At 38.9% G+C, this 21,722-nt stretch overlaps 1 protein-coding gene across 1 annotated transcript in view; it reads right to left on the bottom strand.

Annotated features, from left to right (window-relative positions):
• Nucleotides 1-185: 185 nt before the first annotated feature.
• CAVIN1 (caveolae associated protein 1) overlaps nt 186-21,722 on the bottom strand; it is a 37,418-nt gene continuing 15,881 nt past the window's right edge. Inside the window, exon 2 of the mRNA XM_014056506.2 lies at nt 186-10,178. Coding sequence (XP_013911981.1) covers nt 9,489-10,178 — 690 coding nt within the window. The 3' untranslated portion in view covers nt 186-9,488. The remainder of the gene's footprint in view (nt 10,179-21,722) is intronic.

The following is a 21,722-nucleotide window of genomic DNA, read 5'->3' as shown; positions in this document are numbered from 1 at the left end:
TCAGTGGATACAGTTTGGCCCTTTCCTATAGATGTTTTAACTGAAAAGCAAATGATTCACAACCTTTCAACCAACATTTTATTTAGGCCATGAGGTGGCAGACTGGGCCTGGGAAGAACTGTGTCAAACAGCCAGAAACCCTCCACGTAAAAGAAAAATACCATACACATTGAAAAACAGAAAAAAATAGAGAAGACTAGATTGCTTTAATATGCTGGCAAGAAATGTGGAGTAACATACAGTTGTAATCCTGTGATCTTCCACCTGCAATATAATGTGATCCAGATCCAAATCTGGCTTATACATATGCTAAACAATAGTATAGTGTATGTCTTAGTGTGTTCTGTGAATACAATTACATGTGATTTATGGTACTGTGACTGCAGTCAGAGATTTGAGAGCTCAGTCAGCAAGTCCTTTATGAGCTGGAGTCAGCATTCCCTGTTCACAATATTGTATTCAGTGCAACATTTTCATGTGGAACACAAAATGCACATGCTTCTTGGCTGCTATTTCCCCAAATGCATTTATTTGTGGAAATAGGACAAATTCTGAAATGGGGCAAATTTTCAGAGAGTTTAATTCCTTAGACTATTGGATTCCTTGTAGATTATTATATATTTAATAGAGGGGTACTTACTTTAAATATCATATGGCCAATGTATGTTTCTCATATGTATTAAGCCACAGGTGTCAAACTCGTCATGTCATGTTGCCATCACATGATGTTTTGCAACATTTTTTCCATTCACGAAGTTGGGATGGGCATGGCATCCGGCCTGCGGGCCACCCGTTTGACATCCCTGTTTAAGGAATAAGTGCTTTTGAGCACATCAATCTAATACTTTGATGGCGAACCTGTAACACGCAGAGCCCTCTCTGCTGGCACGCGTGTCATTTCCCCAGGTCAGATCTCCATGGTATTTCTTTCGTGAGCTTCTGTTTCTCTGCAAATGACAAAAGAGAAGCTCATAAAAGAAAAAGATCTTACCTCTTGCTGTGCTGCCTCGTTGGGATACTCCATCTCCCGCCGACCAGGTGGTCTTTGGGTTTCTGCTGCAGATACCACGTGCACAATCATGCATGTGTGAACATACACATGTCCACGCATGTTTGTGCACATGTGTACCTTTCAGTTTGGGCATGCGTGGGCAGTTTGAGCACTTGGTGTCTAAAAGGTTCACCATCACTGATCTAATAGTTTAAAATTAGTAGCAGAATGAAGTTCTTAGGTCTTTTTATACCAAATCTATTGTTGGCTTTTCTTCAGGAAGTGGGGCTTTGTAGGTGTTGCTGCACTTGATTAGATCTCAACTTATTTAAATTTGTTGCAAATTACCAGAATTGTACAATGTGATGAGTATCTACTTTCAGTTTTGTCTTTTTTTTCTCTCCCTTACTTCCTCCATTTAATTAGACGTACAGTTTTGGGGAACTGATCGTATCTGCTATCGGTTTGCCAAATAAATTTTCATTTTGGGAAAGTAAATGCAACAACAAATCAAATCATGGAAGATTTGAGATAGATTAAAGGAATTGTTCATAACATGCAGCTCTATGAAGCATTAAAGCTATTTACTGCTTATAATTACTATGACTGCATCTTCTTTAATACCAATGTGCTTTTTAGAATGCCATTACTAAAGAATATGAGCGGAAGGCAGGGATGGGCTGCTGGGGTTCGCATGAGATACTCTAGCTAAGATTCTGCCCAGTTCAGCGAACCCACAAATGCCACCCCTGGTTGGCCCCGCTTGCCCTACCCCACCTCTCCCACCCTGCCCCTCCCCTCTCAGGAGTCTCCATGTGGCCCGTTCATCATGCCAGATAAGTTCAGGGCCCACACAAAGGCTTGGAGAAGGCGGGAAAACCGGCTTACCAAAGGTTCTGGAAGTCCAGAAATGGGCCTATTTCCAGCCTCCAGAGGGCCTCTGGAGGCTGGAGGAAGCAGTTTTCGCCCTCCCAGAGGCTTGAGGAAAGCCTCTGAGGGCAACTTTCATGCTCAGGTTTTGGCCATTTTTGGACTACTAGCTTTTAGTCTGATCTAGAAGGATTCATTACGATTCTAATTGTTTTGTTGTTGTTGTTTTTGTGTACAGGATACTACTGATCTGTTGGAATTTATCTTTGCATGGTGTCTTTTTGCATTTACAAACCTATTAACTATTAGGAGCAATACAAGGCGAGAAAGTTAGTAGAGAGCTTATGTACTTTTATTTTCTATCATTGTCTAAAATAGGGTCCCCAATCTCCAGTCCATGGACTGGCACCAGGTCTATGCATGCCAGGAATTGGACTGTGTAAACAAGTGAAGCTCCATCCATGGGATGCAGGCAGCATGAAAAACCACAACCCCTCCATTCCACGGAAAAACCTTTCTCCACCCAATCAGTCCCTGTTGCTCAAAAGGTTGGGGACTGCTGGTCTCAAAGACTTATTTTGCATGTCTGTAATGTGTCTTGTATTGGTTAAGCTTTTATTCTTGAGACCTTCATCACTCCTTTCTCAGTTCAATTCTTATTCTTTTCTAACTCTGAGCTGTGTAGTTTGAGGTACTTGTCTGACTTAAGCTGTCTCACAATCGTGAAAGCACAGTGCAAGCTTTAGTAGATAAATAACGTTGTATTATTATTGCCATTCCCATTTTCTGACTGCATAAATCTATTTGCTAACCAATATGGCTCTCCTACTCTTTCTTTATAAATGGTGTTACCACAAATAGTTGTACTGGAAGACAGAAGCCCATTCTTCTTCTAGCTCTGCTCCAAAAAGAAGTGGCAGTTCTGAAATGCAAAGATCAGAGGAGTCTCCTCTGTGCAGCTGACTGAGCTGACCTCAATATAAGTGCAAGCTATTCCAGTCAGTTTGATGACATTGTGGGAAGGCCCATCAAAGTAAAGGAACTACTCATATCACACTACTTTTTGGAAAAAGGGATAATGAGTTGCTGAAAGAGGAAAAATATGCCCTCAAGCCAAATTGTATTATAAGCACTTTCACTGGAACTATTCTTTTTCTCAAGAATCTGAATAATCTTTCATAATCTAATCCATCAGGAAATTAATCACTGGTTACATTAATATTTAAGTAGCTGCTAGGAATTTTTTTTGTATTGAAGGGTGAGAAGACTTTCAATGTTGACTTAGATTGTGGCCCAGCTAGACAAAATGATGGATACCATAATTATATGCTTGTAATTCTTTAAAAATTACATTTGCATTTTTTGGATTATATTAAAAGACTTAATTTTCTCCCATCCTAGGCCTTTTTCCTAATGTGAAATTCTGTACCATCAAATGGAAGGAAAATAGACAGATACTAAACGTGTACTTAACTAAGAATGATAGGGTGTGTCTTTTCCAAAGAGTCCCAGGGTAAATTCTTCTTTATCTCCTCTGAAGGCAGAGAAAGATTCCTGAAACCAGAGAAACCCAATTTCAGTTAGACAATGATTCTGCCCTGCTGTCTAAACTGTTAGTCTCCTCTGCTGGTCCAATTTATTAAGCCAACTTCAAACACCCATGTCCAGCTTGCAGTGGGACTGGGCTGGATGAATCAACTCTGTCTTATGGTCATAGGAGGATGTGGTTGGTCATTCCTCTGTCCATTTCATCTTACTGGCTGGCAGTCATGAGGATAGTCTTCCGGTGCCTTTCTCTTCATTTTAGGGATTGCTTCTTCTTCACTGGTTGACATACCTTTGCTTTCCTAGATTTGCATAAATGAATCCAATCTCTTTTCCACATCTTCTCTTTCAACATAGATACAGACTCATTTCCCCTCGTGATGGTATCATCATTGCTCTCATGTTACAATAAACAATGCAACAGGGGTACGGGTTGATCTTCCATTGGCACATTTTCTGTAAGTTTTTGAACACTTTGTAATAAGGATGTGTTAATAATTCAGCTTGATGGAAATAAAGCGGCAACATGGTGACTTTAAAAATGAAAGGGAGGAGAGGTTTTGTATTGCAAGGCTGTGGATGTGGTGAGAAACTTAGGGGTTCATTCTTAGCCACCTGATGGCCACTAAGAAATACAAAGGTTGAGTGGTGAGGATAGTCCCTCCAGAGCTGAAGATGGTCCCTTGATTTAAGGGACCATTGTTAGTCATCTGCAGAAGTATTTTAAAAAAGAAAGTTGACAAGTGGTGAAGAACATAGCAGCATGGTAGTCCAGGATAGAATGGTTGCCCAGGTTAGTAACCAGCCATTGCTGGGAAGGGAAGACATTGGCATTTGACTGGGGGGGTCTGCTTAGATTGGACAAAGCAGCGAGGACCATCCTGAAAGGCTTAACATGCCTCTGGTGGAAAATGGCAGTTTGGAATCAAAACTGGAAACCATTAGCACAAGATGGATTTGTGATGGGTTAGCAATGACAGTTGGAGTCATCCTTTTCTGCAGGCTATTACTGGCAATTGGCCAAGCAAAAAGTGTAAGTTTGCCTTAATTAACTGGAAGATAAATCAATAGTTTAATTCAGGGTGAAATGGTCTGAAGTCTGCTACCGGTTCCCTTTGCGTGCACATGCACACAAAATGCGCGCTTCACGCGCATGCACACCACAGGCACTAAGAAGCCCTTTCTGAGTCTGCAAAGGTAAGCACAACAGCGAGGGGGGAACAGCTGTGCCGTGCGATTTAGATTCGCTAGAAAGCAGGATTTCCTGCTTTCTAGTGGATATAAATTGTGCAACACAGCTTATTGTTGCACAATTGCTGATGATTGGAACTTTAAAAAAAAACTTTTTAAAGCATTTTTTTTATTACCGGTTTGCCTGAACTGGTAGTAAAAAAATGCTTTAAAAAAGTAAAAAAAAGTTCTGATGATCAGCTGTGTGACAATCAGCTGTGCTGCATGATTTCTAGATAATAAAATCAGGTAGCACAGCTGATTGTTGCACAGCTGATCATTGGAATTACTGGTATTTTTTTACTACCAGTTCGGGGGAACTGGCCCCAACTGGTAGCATTTCACCTCTGGTTTGATTCCATATGTCCTATATTCATGTGCATTCCCCACTGGCTTTGAGGAGGTAGAGTAAATGCTTTGGGAAATGAAATCTCATTTTTTATTTCTACTCTTAAGAATCTTACACTATTTACCTATGATGAATCTATGCAAAACTGCTTGCCTTTAAAAAACAAACAAACTTCGCTTTCTTTAACATGGCTGTAATGGAAATATATAATAATTTTGGGAACTTTTTACAAAATTTTCATCATTAATTTCCAATCTATTGGGAAAGATGTGTTTTATTTAAAATTTGAGAAAGCTAAATATTATCCTGTCATAATTATACATGCATAACCCTATAATGCTTTTAAGAAAGCAAAAGTCATTGCATGCATAAAATAGCTGTCATTATTAAAAAAATCAAAAACTGAAATTTTACTCTCTATTTGCAAATGTTTAAACTATAAACTGTTTTGCACAAGAGATGTACTATACTTGTAATATATTAAAGAAGCTAAGACTGATTTTTTTTCTCTCCCAGGGAAAGTCACTATAAATTTCTCTTGCCCCAGAGAATAGAAAAAGTGGTACCAGGGTTTTTGTTGCTTCCCAAAAAGAGTGATAATGGTTTGCGATTAATTTGAATTCTGTTTTAATAGTTTTATTATATGCTGCCTACAGTCATATTTCTGTGAAATGGGTGACATATAAATATAAGAACATTTAATGATATTTATTTGGATTCAAAGGAAGGGATATAAACACTTTAATTAAAAAATTGGTAATGGAGACTGAGACCCCCCTCCCCCCAAACACATTCATTTGGTCTTTTGCCCTTGCTATTATTATCATTTGTTTTATTGTTTTTATTTTAATTTCATTGTCATCAACTGCCCAGTCACTGAGAGTCAGTGAATATTTAATGTAACATTTTCCACATAGACTGGGTAATCTGTATTTCCTTCGATCATTTCATCTGAACATTTTTTTTCTTTTCCAGTAAAATTGTGCAAGCTAACACAAGGGTGGGATTCAGCAGGTTTGGACTGGTTCTGGCGAACCGGATGCTAATATTGCCAAACCATTTATTGCAAAGACTGGCTGGCTCTGCCCATCGCTCCCAGGAGTCTACACACAGCCTGTTCATCATGCCAGGTAAGTGCAGGGGCCGCACTGAGGTTTTGGGAGGGCGAACAACGGGACTTCCAGAAGTCCAGAAAGAGGCCCATTTCCAATTTCTGGAGCCCAGAGGAGGACGTTTTCACTCTCATGGGGGCTCAGGGAAAGCCTTCAGAGCTTGGGGAGGTGAAAAATGGTCTCCCAGAAGTCCAGAAATGGGCCTGTTTCTGGCTTCCGGGGAGCCTCCGGAGCCTGGGGGAGGCAGTTTTTGCCCTCTCAGAGGCTCAGGGAAAGCCTCCGGAGTCTGGTGAGGGCAAAAACACCCGCTCCCAACCTGGTGCAGGAAGCTGAGTAGGCCATGTCCCCTATGGCCACACCCACCCAGCAACTGAGCAGAGAACTGGTTGTTAAAAATTTTCAATCTCACCCCTGAAGCCAAGGTGAATTATAGGTAGTCCTCGAGTTACCACAATTGAGCCCACAATTTCAGTTGCTAAATGAGACATTTAAGTGAGTTTTGCCCCATTTTACAACCTTTCTTGCCACAGTTTTAAAGTGAATCACTGCAGTTGTTAAGTTAGTAATACGGTTGTTCAGTGAGTCTGGTTTCCCCATTAACCTAGCTTGTCAGAAAGTTACAAAAGATTATCACAAGATCCTGGGGCACTGTAACAGTCATAAATACATGCCAATTGCCAAGCATCTGAATTTTGATCACATGACTCTGGGGATGCTGCAATTGTTGTGTGAAAAATGGACATAACTCACTATTTTCAGTTGTAACTTCAGTTGTAACTTTGAAGTCACTAGGTGTCAAAATAATTTATTCGATGGCTGGATCAGCACTGTTGTTCTCTGTAGGAGGGGGGAGATGGGATGGGCACCTCCTGCAGCATCCTGATGGCCAAAATGGGACACGGGGTATGTGTCTTCACACAGCCCCCTGTACTCCGTTTTCAGCCTGGATGGTCTCCTGCAGCATCCTACTGGCCAAAATGAGGTGCACCCTGCACTCCATTTTGGCTGCTAGAGGCACCTCAGGCCGGGCCTTTGCTGTTTCCAGGCCATCCTTGCAGGGCAGATTTAAGCACCCTGCAGACTTTTACTGGTAAGTTTTGCTAGTAAGTAAATTTTGCTGGTAAGATCTATTAAATAGTAAAAATATGGTGGACAAGCAAAGCCATTAGCAGTCTTCTCCAAACCACAGCATTTTGGTTGTACTGGCACTGCTGCACCCACCACTCCCAACCAATATCTTTTAGCTAGGCAAACTGGAATTTTTTTGTCCCTTTGAAGGATGCCAGGTTGGAAAGGGCTGCTCTAGAGAGTGAACAGTCATTTGGCCAATCCTTCTTCTACTGAGGCAATTGCTGTCTCCCTTCCCTCTCCCCACTTCCCAATGGGATCTATGTCTCATTTCTTATTTCAATTTATTTCTTGTTCTTGGGAACCGTTCCTCAAAAACAGAAAGGTGTTGATGTACTTTTAAAAAATGCCATCTGATTGTGAAAATGTTCCTGCTTCTAGTTCACTAATCTTTGTAATGTTGTTCCCCAAAACACTTTACACTTGTCCATGTAGAAAAGAAAGTTTATTATTCATGCTGCTCACCAGGATGCAGTCTTAGAAAAAAGAGCAATGCGGCTGCTTGGCACAGCACCCTCTTCCCCACATATTTATTTTCCCCAGAATGAGGCAAGATCCCCATCCCATCTTTGATGGTTTTGAAGGCCAAGCATATCTTACATCCTGGGCTCTCTCTTCTTCTAGATCCATGACAAGAACTGAAAGGCTTGAAGGAAAGTGCAGTGCAAAGGCAACAACCCTTACTCACTTGCACACTTCTCAGTCCAATAAAAACACCCCTTACACACATACACTTCTTCTTGCTAAGGTCTGGGTAGCCAAGCCATTTCTGGGGATGTTAGAATAGGCAGTTCCGGTAGATGTGGCATTTGTGGTAGATACGTTGGACACAGAATTGCAAGACATATGATGGATTCATAGCTGCAAATACTTTCTCCTTGACCATAGAGAGACACTGGGGGGAAATCCCAGTAGAATGTGAGGAAGGCAGGAAAGCAGGGGCTGGGGTAAATCACAAAATCATGCAAGGCAAGGTTACACGTGTCAGAAAATGGGGAAGGAGGCCATTGTCTTGTCACTAGAAAGCGAGGCTTCAGGCTCGCTTGAAAACTGTCCCTTGCAAGCCAAAGAGGTAGCTGTATGGAAGTTAGTATGTCTGTGTTTTTGAATAGTGTATTGTTCAGGGGAGGAGGGGTTTCTGAGAATCCCTTTCCCTGTAATGAATTATCCTGTATTAGTGAACTCTTGCACTTTGACACCCTTTCTATGTTACAAGCTTAGTAAAAACTGCATGTACTCAAGTATTACACAACTAGTTAAGGCTGGCCTATTGCTGGAGCCCTGGCATAGGCAGAAAATAACCCTGCAGTGCTCTCTGGATCCAGCCCAGGAATGGAAGTCAAGATTGCTAACGTAATAGATGATAGTTGCCTCCTATTTTGTTGATGTTGATAACCCTTCATTGCTCCTAGCTAAAGCTGTCATAAGGCCACATCCACTCTCTGTCCTTGATCCATCTTTTTCGCCCTTGATTCTCCCTACTTGTCCAATGTTTCTTGCACCCACTCCTTATCCCCAGATCAGTATCCTTTTTTCAACCATATTGCAATAGCTTCACAGATCTGTATAGCTAATAGTGCAAATGGACACCCTGTTTATATTACTCCCTGTTGATGTATTTATTGGCAATCACTTGATTCTTACTGGTGAAATAAGGTCTACTAAGTGCAACTTTTTCCATATAATCTCTTGGAAATTGAAGTATGCACAGACTGTATGCCTGAATCAGGCATCACAATATCTTTGAATTCAGGCAGTAATTTCCATGTTCCCTTCATTATTCCCTAGTTCTATGATATACTGAGCCAATTCCTTCTTTGCTTCCATACCTGCACTTCATTCTTCTGTCTGACAAGTTTGCGTTTAGGTCTCCAGGAAGCATTCTTGACATCAAAGAGGATAGCTAAGACGCAGCATGCTTCTTGAGAAATAGATTATTTCTTGGATAGCACCTTTGGGACATTGGGATATGGGCCATGGCAGGCTGGCAAAGCAAGCTTTTAGTAGCAGGAATGGTATTTTGCTGGATTATAAGTATGTTCCATGTTCTATATGATGAATCAGAAATATACAAAAATGCACCTTGAAGCTACATGTTGAAAAAGGGGGAGGGGAGCTGTAAAAATTCTGTATATACTGTGTATGTATATGTATGCATGTGTATGTGTGCATGCGCATGCCCATGTGAGGCCAAAAAGAGGAAATGTGGAAAATGTGGAAGATTATATATTAAGCATTTGATGCTTTCATGCTGCCACCTGCCTCACTCACTATCACTCTTCTCTTGAAGCACTGCATCTGACTCCTCGGTGATCTGCAGAAGTGTGCTCATCTCAGGGCTTTCGCTTCTCAGCAGATCTGTGTTCTCTGTCTCATCTCCACCAACTTCCACCATCTCTGTGGCCTTCACTTCTACCTCTCCCTCACGGATCTTCTTGACATGAAAGGTGAAAGGTGGCACTTTATAGACAGCTGTCTTGGAACGTGCATAGACTACATGATCAGGGGTGAAGGACTTCTTCAGCTTATCTCGGGAAGTCTTCATCTTCTCTCTGCGTTCAGTGGTGACTATCTTAGTGCCTAGTTTGTTCATTCTCTTCTCTAGGTTATGTCGGGTCTTCTCCAGATTTTGCTTGGTTTTCTCCAGGTTCTCTCTGGTCTTCAGCTTGGTCTTCTCTAGGTTCTCTCTAGTTTTCAACTTGGTCTTCTCCATTTTCTCCTTAGAGAATGCTTTCTTAAAGTCATCAACCTTCCTCATGCTGCTTCTCTTAATACGTTCTGCTCGTGATTCCTCAATAATCTCTTCAACTTCAACCTCTTCATCTGAGGAGAGCTCAATATGATCCTCTCCAGGGTGCTCCTCATCAGCTGGGATCTCTTCCCCTTCTTCCCCTTTTTCTATTTCTTTCACAGATTTACTTATGCTCAGCTTGGTTGGCAGTTTCACCTCATCCTGCAAAACATAAACAAAAACTACTGTGTGCATAATTTTTTGATCTTGTAAGAAATTAACAGGCAGTTAAAGTTTGTCCTCAGCTATGGTAAGAAAACAAACCCATTATAACTTTGGTAATTCTTTTTTGTTTTAGCTAAAATGGATTTGCTAATCCTGATAATTTAGTGTGTTGAACACTGATAACAATAATCAATCTCAATCAGCTTAGAAATCAATCCCTTTGTAGACCAGACTAGAATCTTACCTAGAAATCTGATTGTTTAAGCCTTTTGTCATTTTGGTACCCTACACTTTGAAATAAAATTCCATATCTAAGCATCATATTCATACTGAAAGTCTGGATAATGGTTTATAAATATTTTGGGGAATCTTTACAATACTTACTATATATTTCATTTTCTTTTTTATGACCGAAAGGCCAAGAAGCGACAATAAATTACTTTTGAAAAAACATAAGATTGTCAATTTTTTGTGTAGTAACATATAAAACTAGACAAAGAATAATCAATTGAACTTTTCTGAAAATGGCTTTACCTCAGCATAGGTCATTTTTTTTAATGTCCACTACTCTACTGTATCTACTACAGATTTATCTGGGGCTCTGTAATTCTAAATTTTAGATTACTTTTAACTATAAGAATGAAGCTTTTAAACATATTTTTCTATGTGTAGCTCCTTATTTATTGTTAGATGTTCTGTATATTTGAAAACAATTGTTTTTCTTCTTTTTTTCTGCTGGCTAATGATTGCACTAAGTTTATTTGGATTTGATCATGGCAAAAATGTTATTGTCTTATTCTCCATTACTTCTGCTTTTGAATGCTACACAGACTATGATGACCTGCACAAAGCATCACTTAGCAAATCTTGAGTGATAGCTACTGTGTCAGTGGCAGAAATGGAACTATTCCCAGCTTTGTTATAGTATTATTTTGTGGACCTCTTTTTGCAAATGTTCTTTAGAACAGATATCTGTACTAGTTGTTCTTTGCATTTGGGTATCCCAGATATATAATAACAGCAGATACTTTGAATAAGTAACTTGCCTTGAGTTACTTATAAAGTTTGAAAGGCAGGAGAAAAATCTAATGTTGTTAATTCATGGTTGGTGTTCTGTGTTATGATTGGTATGTCATGTTGGGCAGCTCAATTCTGATTAAATTACAAATCATAGCTAACTCTAGGAAATATGGTGTAAGAATTACTTCAATTTATAATTAACTTTCAAAAATATCTTAGATAGATCATCAAAATATTCAAAAATATATGCGCCTTGATTTTGGAAAATTTTACTTGGTGGAATATGTTGCTTTAAATCTTTTTTTAATACCAGCATGCTCAAGTACTGATTGTCAAAGGTCTTCCCCGCTACCCTGACCAATGCACATAATTTGATTTGAAAACCTTAAGTAATATAAAGAAAGCAGGCAGTTACAGATAGCAGTATATTTAATAAACCTGGAGCAATGGTAGCAACTAGATGTGACAATTTTTTCAACAAACTCTCTGTTTCTTGGCAATATAATGAGATAGATAAATGATAGGTAGGTAGGTAGGTAGATAAATAATATACTTTTTCATAGATTAGATACCATTTCATTAAACGCATGGAATGTCACCTTGAGTTAGCAGATACATGTGTATGTGTGTACTTGGTGTACAGAGAAAAAAAACAACTGTCAGGACAGGTCATAAATAAATACATACATAGAATATAGATACCAGTGGTGGGTTTCACATTTTTTTCGAACCTCTTCTGTAGGTGTGCCCTGCTTTGTGGGAGTGGCTTGCCAGCCATGTGATCAGATGGGAGTGGCCTGCCAGCCATGTGACTGGGTGGGAGTGGCTTGCCAGCCATGTGACTGGGTGGGAGTAGCTTGCCAGCCATGGGACTGTGTGGGAGTGGTTTGGCAATTATGGCAACTGGGTGATTGTGGCCAACTTGTAAAATATGGTGAAACTCACTTAACAACGCTCTTGCTTAGCAACCAAAATGTTGGCTCAGAAACTCTGGCATTTGAAGTATGCAAGTCTTAAAGCTCTCAAATTACAAGACCCTTGCACCCCTAACTCTTTAGAAAAAAACTCCAGGGGTGTTCAAACTTGACATCTTTAAGACTTGTGGACTTCAACTCCCATAATTCCTCCTCTCGCTCTTCATCTTGATGATGTGCGGACGGGCGCTGGGCGGGAGCTGGAACCGGTTCTAAACGGCACTGTAGATTTGTGGAACCTCTTCTATAGAAGAGGTTAGAACTGGCAGGAACCCACACCTGATAGATACATATGTTATTTGATTAAATACCCTTATACTGTTAAGTCAGTCAATACAGTGTAAAATGGTGTAAAGCAGGGGTAGTCAACCTTTTTATACCTTTTGCCCACTTTTGTATTTCTGTTAGTAGTAAAATTTTCTAACCGCCCACCAGTTCCACAGTAATGGTAATTTATAAAGTAGGGAAGTAACTTTACTTTATAAAATTTATAAAACAGAGTTACAGCAAATCCCTACCGCCCACCATGAAAGCTGGAACACTCACTAGTGGGCGGTAGGGACCAGGTTGACTACCACTGGTGTAAAGAATATAATCAGAATTCAACTTTGTCTAATCTTTTGTCAGCCATTTCATCATGAATTCCATGTTTGAAATTCATTTAAAAAGCTATTTTAAAATCAGAAACCATTTGGTTTGGGAAAATGAAGTAATTAACCTACTAGATGTTCAGCTTCTGAAAATTCATTTTGAAAACACTAGATTAGATTAGCTAAAACTTTAATAGATTCAATTATTATCTAACTAGCAACAACTGCAGGAAGTAACAGGAGAGCAGGAGAAAAGAAAATCTATGTGGTTTGTTATCTCTGCAAGATACCAGCTCATGTTGACTCTTCTGAAGATATTCCATTGGGCTGCTGAAATTGTTCTCATGCTGGCATATAATTGTAAGAATACAGATTTAAGATATAACCCATATAACCTATGTTTGATTTTTCCCTCCCTTTAAAAAAACATTGATATTTGCATGGGAATTCTTTTGGCTAAAGAACATGGCAAGCATTATTTAAACACATCAAAATAGTGGGTAAGATTAAAAAAGACATGGGATTTAATACATGGCCCTGAAATGTTATGACAGTTTTGATTTATGTCATTCACTTGCAGACTGCCTGAAAACATATTGTGTGGCCTGGCATTGGTTTGAAACCAGGATGCAGAAACTATTGTTAAAACAATGATGAAAGTGATGGAGAAGGCAGTGCTCATATGTTATGCTAAGCTAACATAACATTGACTTGTTGGATAAATGACTGGAGTCACAAAATACACAAACTGGGAATAATATTTTGGAAGCTGGAACACTGATTTAAAAAAAAACATGTTTTCAACTTCCAGTATAATATTATGAAATGATTAGTGTAGTGATTATTTAGTTGTAGTGGTTAAGACATTGGGCTTAAGACTGTGAGACTATGAGTTTTAGTCCTTCAGTGGGCACAAAACTAGCTGGGTGACTTTAGGCCACTTGTTCTCTCTTAATCCCAGAATACAGGTAATAGCAAACTACTTCCCCCCCCCCAAAAAAAAACTTGCCAAGAAAACTGAAGGGGCTCGTCCAGGCAGCCACCAGAAGTCAAGAAACATTCAAATGCTCACTCACTCCACTTGACCCCTCCCCAATCATATTTAAAAAATATTTTAAAAATGAAATAAAGTATAGCTGGATATGAAGCCCGGCAGTGTCAATAAATGTATCCATAGGCACAGTGAGTTATATAGCCATCACACTGGAAATCCAAGCCATAAACTATAGTTTATAAATCACAATGATATATTTTATACAGTATGTCAACCCAGAGGCAAAATAGCCATCTTATGACTTACTTAGTGTATGGCAAAATCCTAAAAGTGGAAGCAGTAGGCACCTCTAAGAAGCATTTGTCACACGTCTTTCTCTGCAGACAAGTAGCAGAATTCCATCTGACATTTTATATTGCTGGAAAATGTGTGCTTTTTCTATTCGTAAAACTTTCAGCATCATCAGTAAATTTGTTTTGCATACTGATAACCAATTCACTATATATGCAAATTATTTTATGTATTTCAATATGTCTGCCTGATGACATTAAAAACCAATGTTTTATGGACAATTATACTTGTTGATCTGAAAATGTAATCAAAAATTTAAATAAAACATAATGCTAACCTAATCATTAGAAAGCAGTGGTTGTTTAAAAATTTAAATTAGTATTATAACTGTGCTTTCCCCCCCCACTGAACTGCAATAGATAGCTATATTTAGATATGGAAATTCTGAAAAAGAGCAAATAATAGAACACCAATGAAAATCACAGTGAAAGTGTCCTAAATGAGGACAGGTTTCCCTATCTGATTAATTAGTTGCAAATGGGAAAATTACACCACTTGGATACAAAAGACCTTTCCCCCTCAAATCAATTTGGTTAACTACTGGTGTCAAACAGGTTGTAAGAAGCTGAAAAAAGTCTCAAGAAAGTGAAGTAATAATACAAAGCAAGTGAGATATACAGTATATCCTTGTTAAAAGCCTAACGTGGAAGCAGCCTCAGTGAGGACATTTGGTGATAGGGCAGCTATTCTTGAAAATAATTCTAAGCATTCAGAATATCCTACTACAAAACCCATTTTTTTCTTTCCAAATGAGACATAAGCAATCTTGCTGAAGACTATCTAAGCCAGAAAACCTAGTGGATTGGGTTTTTCTTATATGACACTTTCTAGCTATACAATATTTTAGTTGTGTCCAACCTTTAGGGGACCAGGGACCGGTTCCTCAGAGAAGCTTTTCTGCGGACCAGAGGGGATGGTGGTTTCACATGTTGCCTGCATCTCGTAGATGTGGCTTCGCTTGTTTGTGCGACCCAGTTTCTGGCATGCTGCGGACTGGTGCCGGTCCACGGATCAAGGGTTGGGGACCCCTAGAGTACTTGACAGATCAGAATTTCTAATGAGGGGCCCTTGATGGGGTAAAATTTATCCCTACAGGATGGCTCATTCCTTGTTTTTTTAATTATTATTTCTGTTAGGATAGCTAATTGTAATTAGAAGCTCAATAGTGTTTTTGATCGGAGTCAGCAAACATTTTCTATGCCTATCTTCTACAGGTGGAGCTGGCAGGCCAAAAGGCATGGCAACCATTGGATGGTGCTAGCCTGCAAGCATTTTATGCCTCTTTGCATGTGGGAAGCATAGCTGAAGCCCAGGGCATGGCAATCTGTCAACTGCGCACTCAATTTTTAGCTTGTTTGCCATATAAAAGCAGGCAGTGAGACTAATTTGGTCTGTGAGCTGTAGTTTGCCAAGCCCTATTTTAGACTAAAAAGCTGTACTTCCTCATAAGAGAAAGTGTCTGGGATGGCTGTGCTTTCTTTAAGTATTTGGGCACAGTTATTGCACTAAGCAAAATTCTATGTTGGTTGGTTTGGTTTAATTAATTTTGCAAACTTATTCAGTTTTGGCTAATTCCGTGAATCCTGATTAAAACAACCATTGCTTTGTTTAAGGTGTGACCTCATGCATTGAGCATGAGCTCAACCCCTTAAGTTTTGTTTCCACCCACTGCAAGTATGTTCCCTCTCTGCCCCAATAACTTGCTCTCATTGGAACGCAACCTTCTCTCTCCCCTATGCCACAATGATATTGTTTTAGGCCAGCGTGGGGACTCACATTATTATTTCTGCACTACAGCATTTCTTACAACAGCTAAGTTAGAGGAAAATATTTAATTAGATTTTCTTTATGTCAAGGTTTTTTTTTAATGGAGAAACTTTCAGTCAAATTTGCAATTTTTAGTGGAGCATCTGAGATATAGATATCAAAAGATGCACAGTTCTTTATCTGTCACCCCAACCCTTTATCGTTTTTCACAAATAAGAGATTTACCTAGCAATTGACTGCAAGCAAAAGTAAAGTGTGCAAACAGCATGTGGATGAGAAGGGAGCAGATATGAAATGAGATTGGTTTTCACCCAAGCAGCACATAGCGTGCATCCTGCCTGGCATTCTCAAGCCATGCTGGAAATAGCCACTACCATACAGAGCATTGGGACAGAAGATTAAAGACAGGAAGATTTATGGCCCCGGATCTGTACTATTTGAAGAGAGGGAATGGGGAAGCTGTGGAATTACTAGGGAAATTCTTTCCCATAGGCTAAGGGGAACAAGACTGAGAGGCAGGAGGAAGGGGAAGAGGGGTCAAACATGAAGATCTCTTCACAACAAAAATTAAGATTTCTAGGAACATTGTAAGCATCTCAATTTTGCCCAGCAGGAATCCTAATCATGGCTTTCCTTGTTCTTTCCCTTTTGCCTAAGGATTGGTTTGGTTTATTAGATTTATATGCCACCCTTCTCCCAAGGATGAAGTGAGTTTCCACTTTCTTCTTAATGGGATGATGATAATTTTGTCACTTCACTCCTTAAGCTACCAAGAGTTAAAACTGATTAGCAAAATGCCAATAGCACAAATTAGAACACTGTGTTTTAAGGGATTGCATTCTTGTCTGATAATTCAATCCAATCAACTGACAAATATCAAGAGTCACATATGAAGTGGAGAATGAGATAATATCAAATATTTCCTGTTCAAAAGAATTTTATCTTCCAGGCAAATGCTCATTTATGGCAGTACCATATTTTATACTGGTTAGCAAGAGCTGCCCAAACATACTGTATATGAGATAGTGAATAGTACCATGGAAATAGTTTTTTTGGCGATGACTGGAGGAAAATTTAATCTCTCCCATTTCTGCTGATACTCTTTTACTGCCAGTCCTTTCTCCCTGTTGGAATTATTAATTGAATATGGAGAAAGAAAAACCAGTGTATGGGAGGAAAGCTAACCTCCACATTTTCCCTAAAAGAATCCTTTCCAGATTTCATTTTCACAAAAATATTCTATTATTTTCTACATTGTTCCAAACAGCTAAGCTACTTCCTATTATCACCTGGACAGTATCTCCAAAACATGCCACTTGAGTCCTCAGTATTCCAGACCCATTATGCTAAATGAGTGACTACGGAAAGCATCCAAAAGGTATCTTTATGATAAGGAAAGAATGATTTTCCTAGCTCTGCTATAATGAAGCTGAATCTTTGCATTGACAAAGATGGTTCCTTAGAGATAGGCGAATAGGACTTGGGAGACTCAGGTTCAACATCCATTAAAGGTTCTTGGGGTAGTCAACCTCTCTCAATCCAACCTACCGCATAGTTGATGTGGAAGGGAAACTGTTATGTTGGGGGAAATGCAAGAGGTATAACTAACAACACAGTGCTTACAATGAGACAGCTATACTCTAAAAGAAAAATATTTATTATTTACATAGAACATCAGAAAATACAGACTTATAAATAATTCCAAATTTTCTGTTTCTATATTCCTATTCTTTTTTTTCCTACCTTTATCCTTAGATTCTTTTTCTTTTTAAATTCTATGCAAAGTGCTTTACCTTCCACTTATTTATTCACTTCTTTTGTTAGCCAATGCTTTCCTGGTTCAAAGCTCTGTAGACTTTTATAGATATAGTACCAGGTTTGTGGGGTGCATTGCACTGTATACACTGACTGGTCCAGTCACCCAGTGAATTTCTTCAGTGGCTGAAGATTGTCTAAAATCTAAGCAAGCCTTATTCAATCCTTTCCCATTCATTATTCAACACCTTAACCACTACACTATGCTGTCTTCCATCAATGGAGCCCTGCTGTATCTTCCCTTTTTCCCTGCTATTAATTCATAACCTATACTTATTGCATTCAAAACATTGTATTTGGGCTACAGGTACAAGCAATTCAAGAGATGTTTATATAAAAGCATAAATATTAAAGAGTGAGGCATTAAAATATACAACCCTGGCTAGATTTTTATTTGGGGGAAAAACCTTGTCTCTTGTTATTTACATACATATTACTATGCTGAATTTCAAAGCCTATTTGAATCTGTTAGGCCAAACATCTGTAAAAGTAATAAAGTTGCAACTGTAGTCCAGACTTTACAATTAGGCTTTTTTGGATGGAAAAGAGTTGCTGTTTGGAATCAGGATATCCCCCCACCCCTTTCATGGTACAGGTCTATCATTTTGTTCACAACAACACCTGGAAGGGCAATTCTTCATCTCCCAGAGACTCCAGTCATCATTGGCCAGAAACATCAGGAATCACTTCCTTCCCTGGGAAACTGCACAATTAATGCCTGAACAAAAGTTTCCCCTGCTTCAGAGTTGCATAGCTATATCTGGAAGCTAGCCATATCCGGACAGCATAGCTCTGATTCTTATCAATCTCTTCTTGGCTTCACAACATTTGTACAAGGAGAGATGAATTCCAACCCTCCCCATTGGTGCACGTAGGTCAGGTCCTACTTGTTGATCTTCTGCTTGCAGGTGGTCCATATTTCAGCAGGGAACTGTAACACCACACATTATGGAACCCAGTCAATATCAGAACACAATCCAATTATTTTTTTAAAGGTTTTAATCTTGCCTTTTTAAAATCTGTACCTTAAGGAGGCAAATATACCAATATTCCTTTTTCATCCTATTCCCCTACACACACACACACACACACACACACACACACACACACACACACACACACACACACCAATCCTATGCGATGAATTAAGAGTGAATGATTGGCTCCAAGTCACCAAGACGATTTTCATATTTAAGGAAGGCCTGCAACTCACAGTCTCCTGTTTTTTTTAAGCCAAAACCTTAACACCTATACCAAGTGAAATGCTTTAGAATTCAGCACAATTGGAAGCATCAGGTTAGGAAACACTGTAGTGACCATGCTGTTGCATTCAAATATATCAGATAGACGTTAGGTAAAATTAAGTTTAAAAACTAGGTAAAGGGTGGCAAAAATGAAATATTAGCTTCACAGGAATATACAGGTAGTCCTTGAGTTATGTTCAACAACTGCTCAATTAAATATACTGAACAAATGGTATTTGCAACGGACCCTCATAGTTCATGTGGGGACATATGAACTATGGTTACGTGTTCCCCACAGTCACATGACCAGAATGTCCAATGTCCCTTTCCAGCTTCCTACAAGCAGAGTCAATGGGGAAATTGGCAGGAAATTGAAAATTGCAGATACACAAGGTCCTCACTTAATGAGTCATACATTCCTCATTTAACAACAGCAACCATAACTGCTGTTGCTAAGCTATTCAGTCACTGATGTCATCTTTTATGACTGGATTGATAATTCGATTGTAAACCAAGGATTATCTCTAAACAACTCATGTGAAAGTGGTTCTATTTTGTGTAAGCCAATCAATTTTATGAATTAGCCATAGAACACTTATTAATAACATGTACCCATTTGATTTATTCTAATTTCTGAAATCACATATTGTCACTGATATTAATTTATTACATCGAATGCAACTTAAATACCTGTAAGCATCTTAGAACAAAAGTGATGGATGAATTAAAAAAAAACATAGGCAAAAGTAGAAGTGCTAAATATGTTAGTAAAGGAGTTGTGTTGCAAAATAAAACCTTAAAACCAGAACATAGAAGCTATGTTTTTAAGAAGTTGTAGGGATAATAATATATGAGAACTTTTGCTGAAAGTTACAAAAAGCTTAAAGCAGCTGGAGAAATCCTAGGGAAACATAAGCACCAAGAAAGATTTTTGAAATCTTTCAAGTCTGATTTCTGAATAAATTATATTGTAAAGGAAAACCTCTTCAGTCTGATGATCAGATTTTAGTATCAATTGTGAACATTACTCACTATTTTTTTTCTTTGTTGCTGTTTCAAATTTTAGTCAGATTGTTAAGTATCATTCTGGCCTATATCGCAAAGGGTGAGGTCAGAATTTAAGTAGAGCAATTCTGTGCACAACAATCTGCTGCTTGAAACATCTATCACTATTAAAGCGCCTTGCGAATAAGCCTCTGTGTATCTGTCACTAAAGGCTAGGGGCACAGCAAGGGGAATCAGGATTATATGCAGACTTATATCTAATCCTTATAGGGCTTGGATCAGGACTCTTTGTTACCTTGGGTGACCTGAGAAGAATATCTGCAACATATCCAATATTTCCAGATAGCTGTGAACCAAGGTGTAAAACACCAAATAGTTTATTGGACAAGATGATTTTTGCCGTTACTGATTTTCTTACTAAGGAGCTGCAGATCTCCCCTGCTAAAATAAAATGGAAATAATTTAGTAATACATTGGACTTGTATTTAAGCTACGAGATTGCAACAGAGGAGTGAAACAAAAAGCTCCATCTATCCTCTGCAGACAACACAAAAAACAAGTGACTACCAGAGAAACAAGACTTGTTCTTCTCTACCCAGCAGAGAAATGCTGTGAGTTACTAAGGGAGGGACAGAATTTTTCTTTAAATTTTTAGGGGTCCCTAGAGTACAACAAAGTATTCATTGAACTGAACTTCTTAGGAGACGGTTGCATAGCTGCTGCATTTATACTTAAACCCTTTAGCTATTCCAATTGTCCTTCAATAGAAAGTTGGATCAACCAACCCAGCATGCCAGAACCCCTTCATAGCATTGGCAGGTGTGTCAATGCCTACTTGCAGTTGTGGGCAAGTCTAAATCATGTTTACTTCATAACAAGATCCTTATAAGATAGCAAAGGTACAGATTGTTTGGGGCTTACAAAGCAGTAGAATCCTACATCATGCTAAACCAAAAAAAAAAATGCATTTTAACTTTAACTTTTGTACTACCCTAGATTGGAAGATATTAATCTTATTTCATATTTATATATTTCTATTTTGTGGCCTTCTGCTTTTTACAACTGAGAAAAGGCAAATTTATATTTTTGGGAATTGCAGGAAGCAATGTAGAATTGCTCCACTGCATAGCTACCCTTCCCAACTTGTCGATTCTACAAAACAGCTTTTCTTCTCACTCCCTGTGTCCTCCATCCAAGTTAACATTCCTAGGTAATGAATCACTGATCCAGCGGTCTTTATGTGTACACTCAACTGCCTGGTTGCTACAACACTAATAATAAACACTCCTCTTCCTATATAAAAGGCCAGCAAGCACAAAGACAAGTGATGTTCCTAGCCTGGTAGGGCTGGGCATTATGCAACCAGAGGGTGGTAGAGGCATAGAGAGCAGAACAGCAGCAATTTAATTCAGTATTCAGAGGAAGGAAAAGGGTATATTTGATGCTCCAAATAATAAAGTATTTGCCAGACACTAAGAATTGTGTGTCGCCATGTTTTAATCTTTGGGGCAAGATGGACAATGTTGTTGAAGATATGTGCACACTGTGATAAATCTAATCAATCATGTTCCTTTCTAAAGACAAGTTTGGAATAAATTTATCCTCAGCTCTGCAAATATAAGAGGAGCCAGCTCTGTATACCTCTACTTGCTAAACCTAAATTGTGGTCATCGAGAAACTTCCTACTCTCTTTCCAAAAGCAATTTTCCACAAGCAGGGGAAAAAAAGATCAAGGGAGCAAATGAATGGATAGATTCTAGATTTATGTTCATAGAATTAAA

Source organism: Thamnophis sirtalis, unplaced genomic scaffold (assembly GCF_051295495.1).
Source record: "Thamnophis sirtalis isolate CommonGarterSnake01/CBP01778 unplaced genomic scaffold, rThaSir2_p1.2 scaffold_4, whole genome shotgun sequence".
Classification (NCBI taxonomy): Eukaryota; Metazoa; Chordata; class Lepidosauria; order Squamata; family Natricidae; genus Thamnophis; species Thamnophis sirtalis.
Note: the sequence above shows the minus strand (reverse complement) of the source record. Positions and strands in the feature narration are given on the sequence as shown.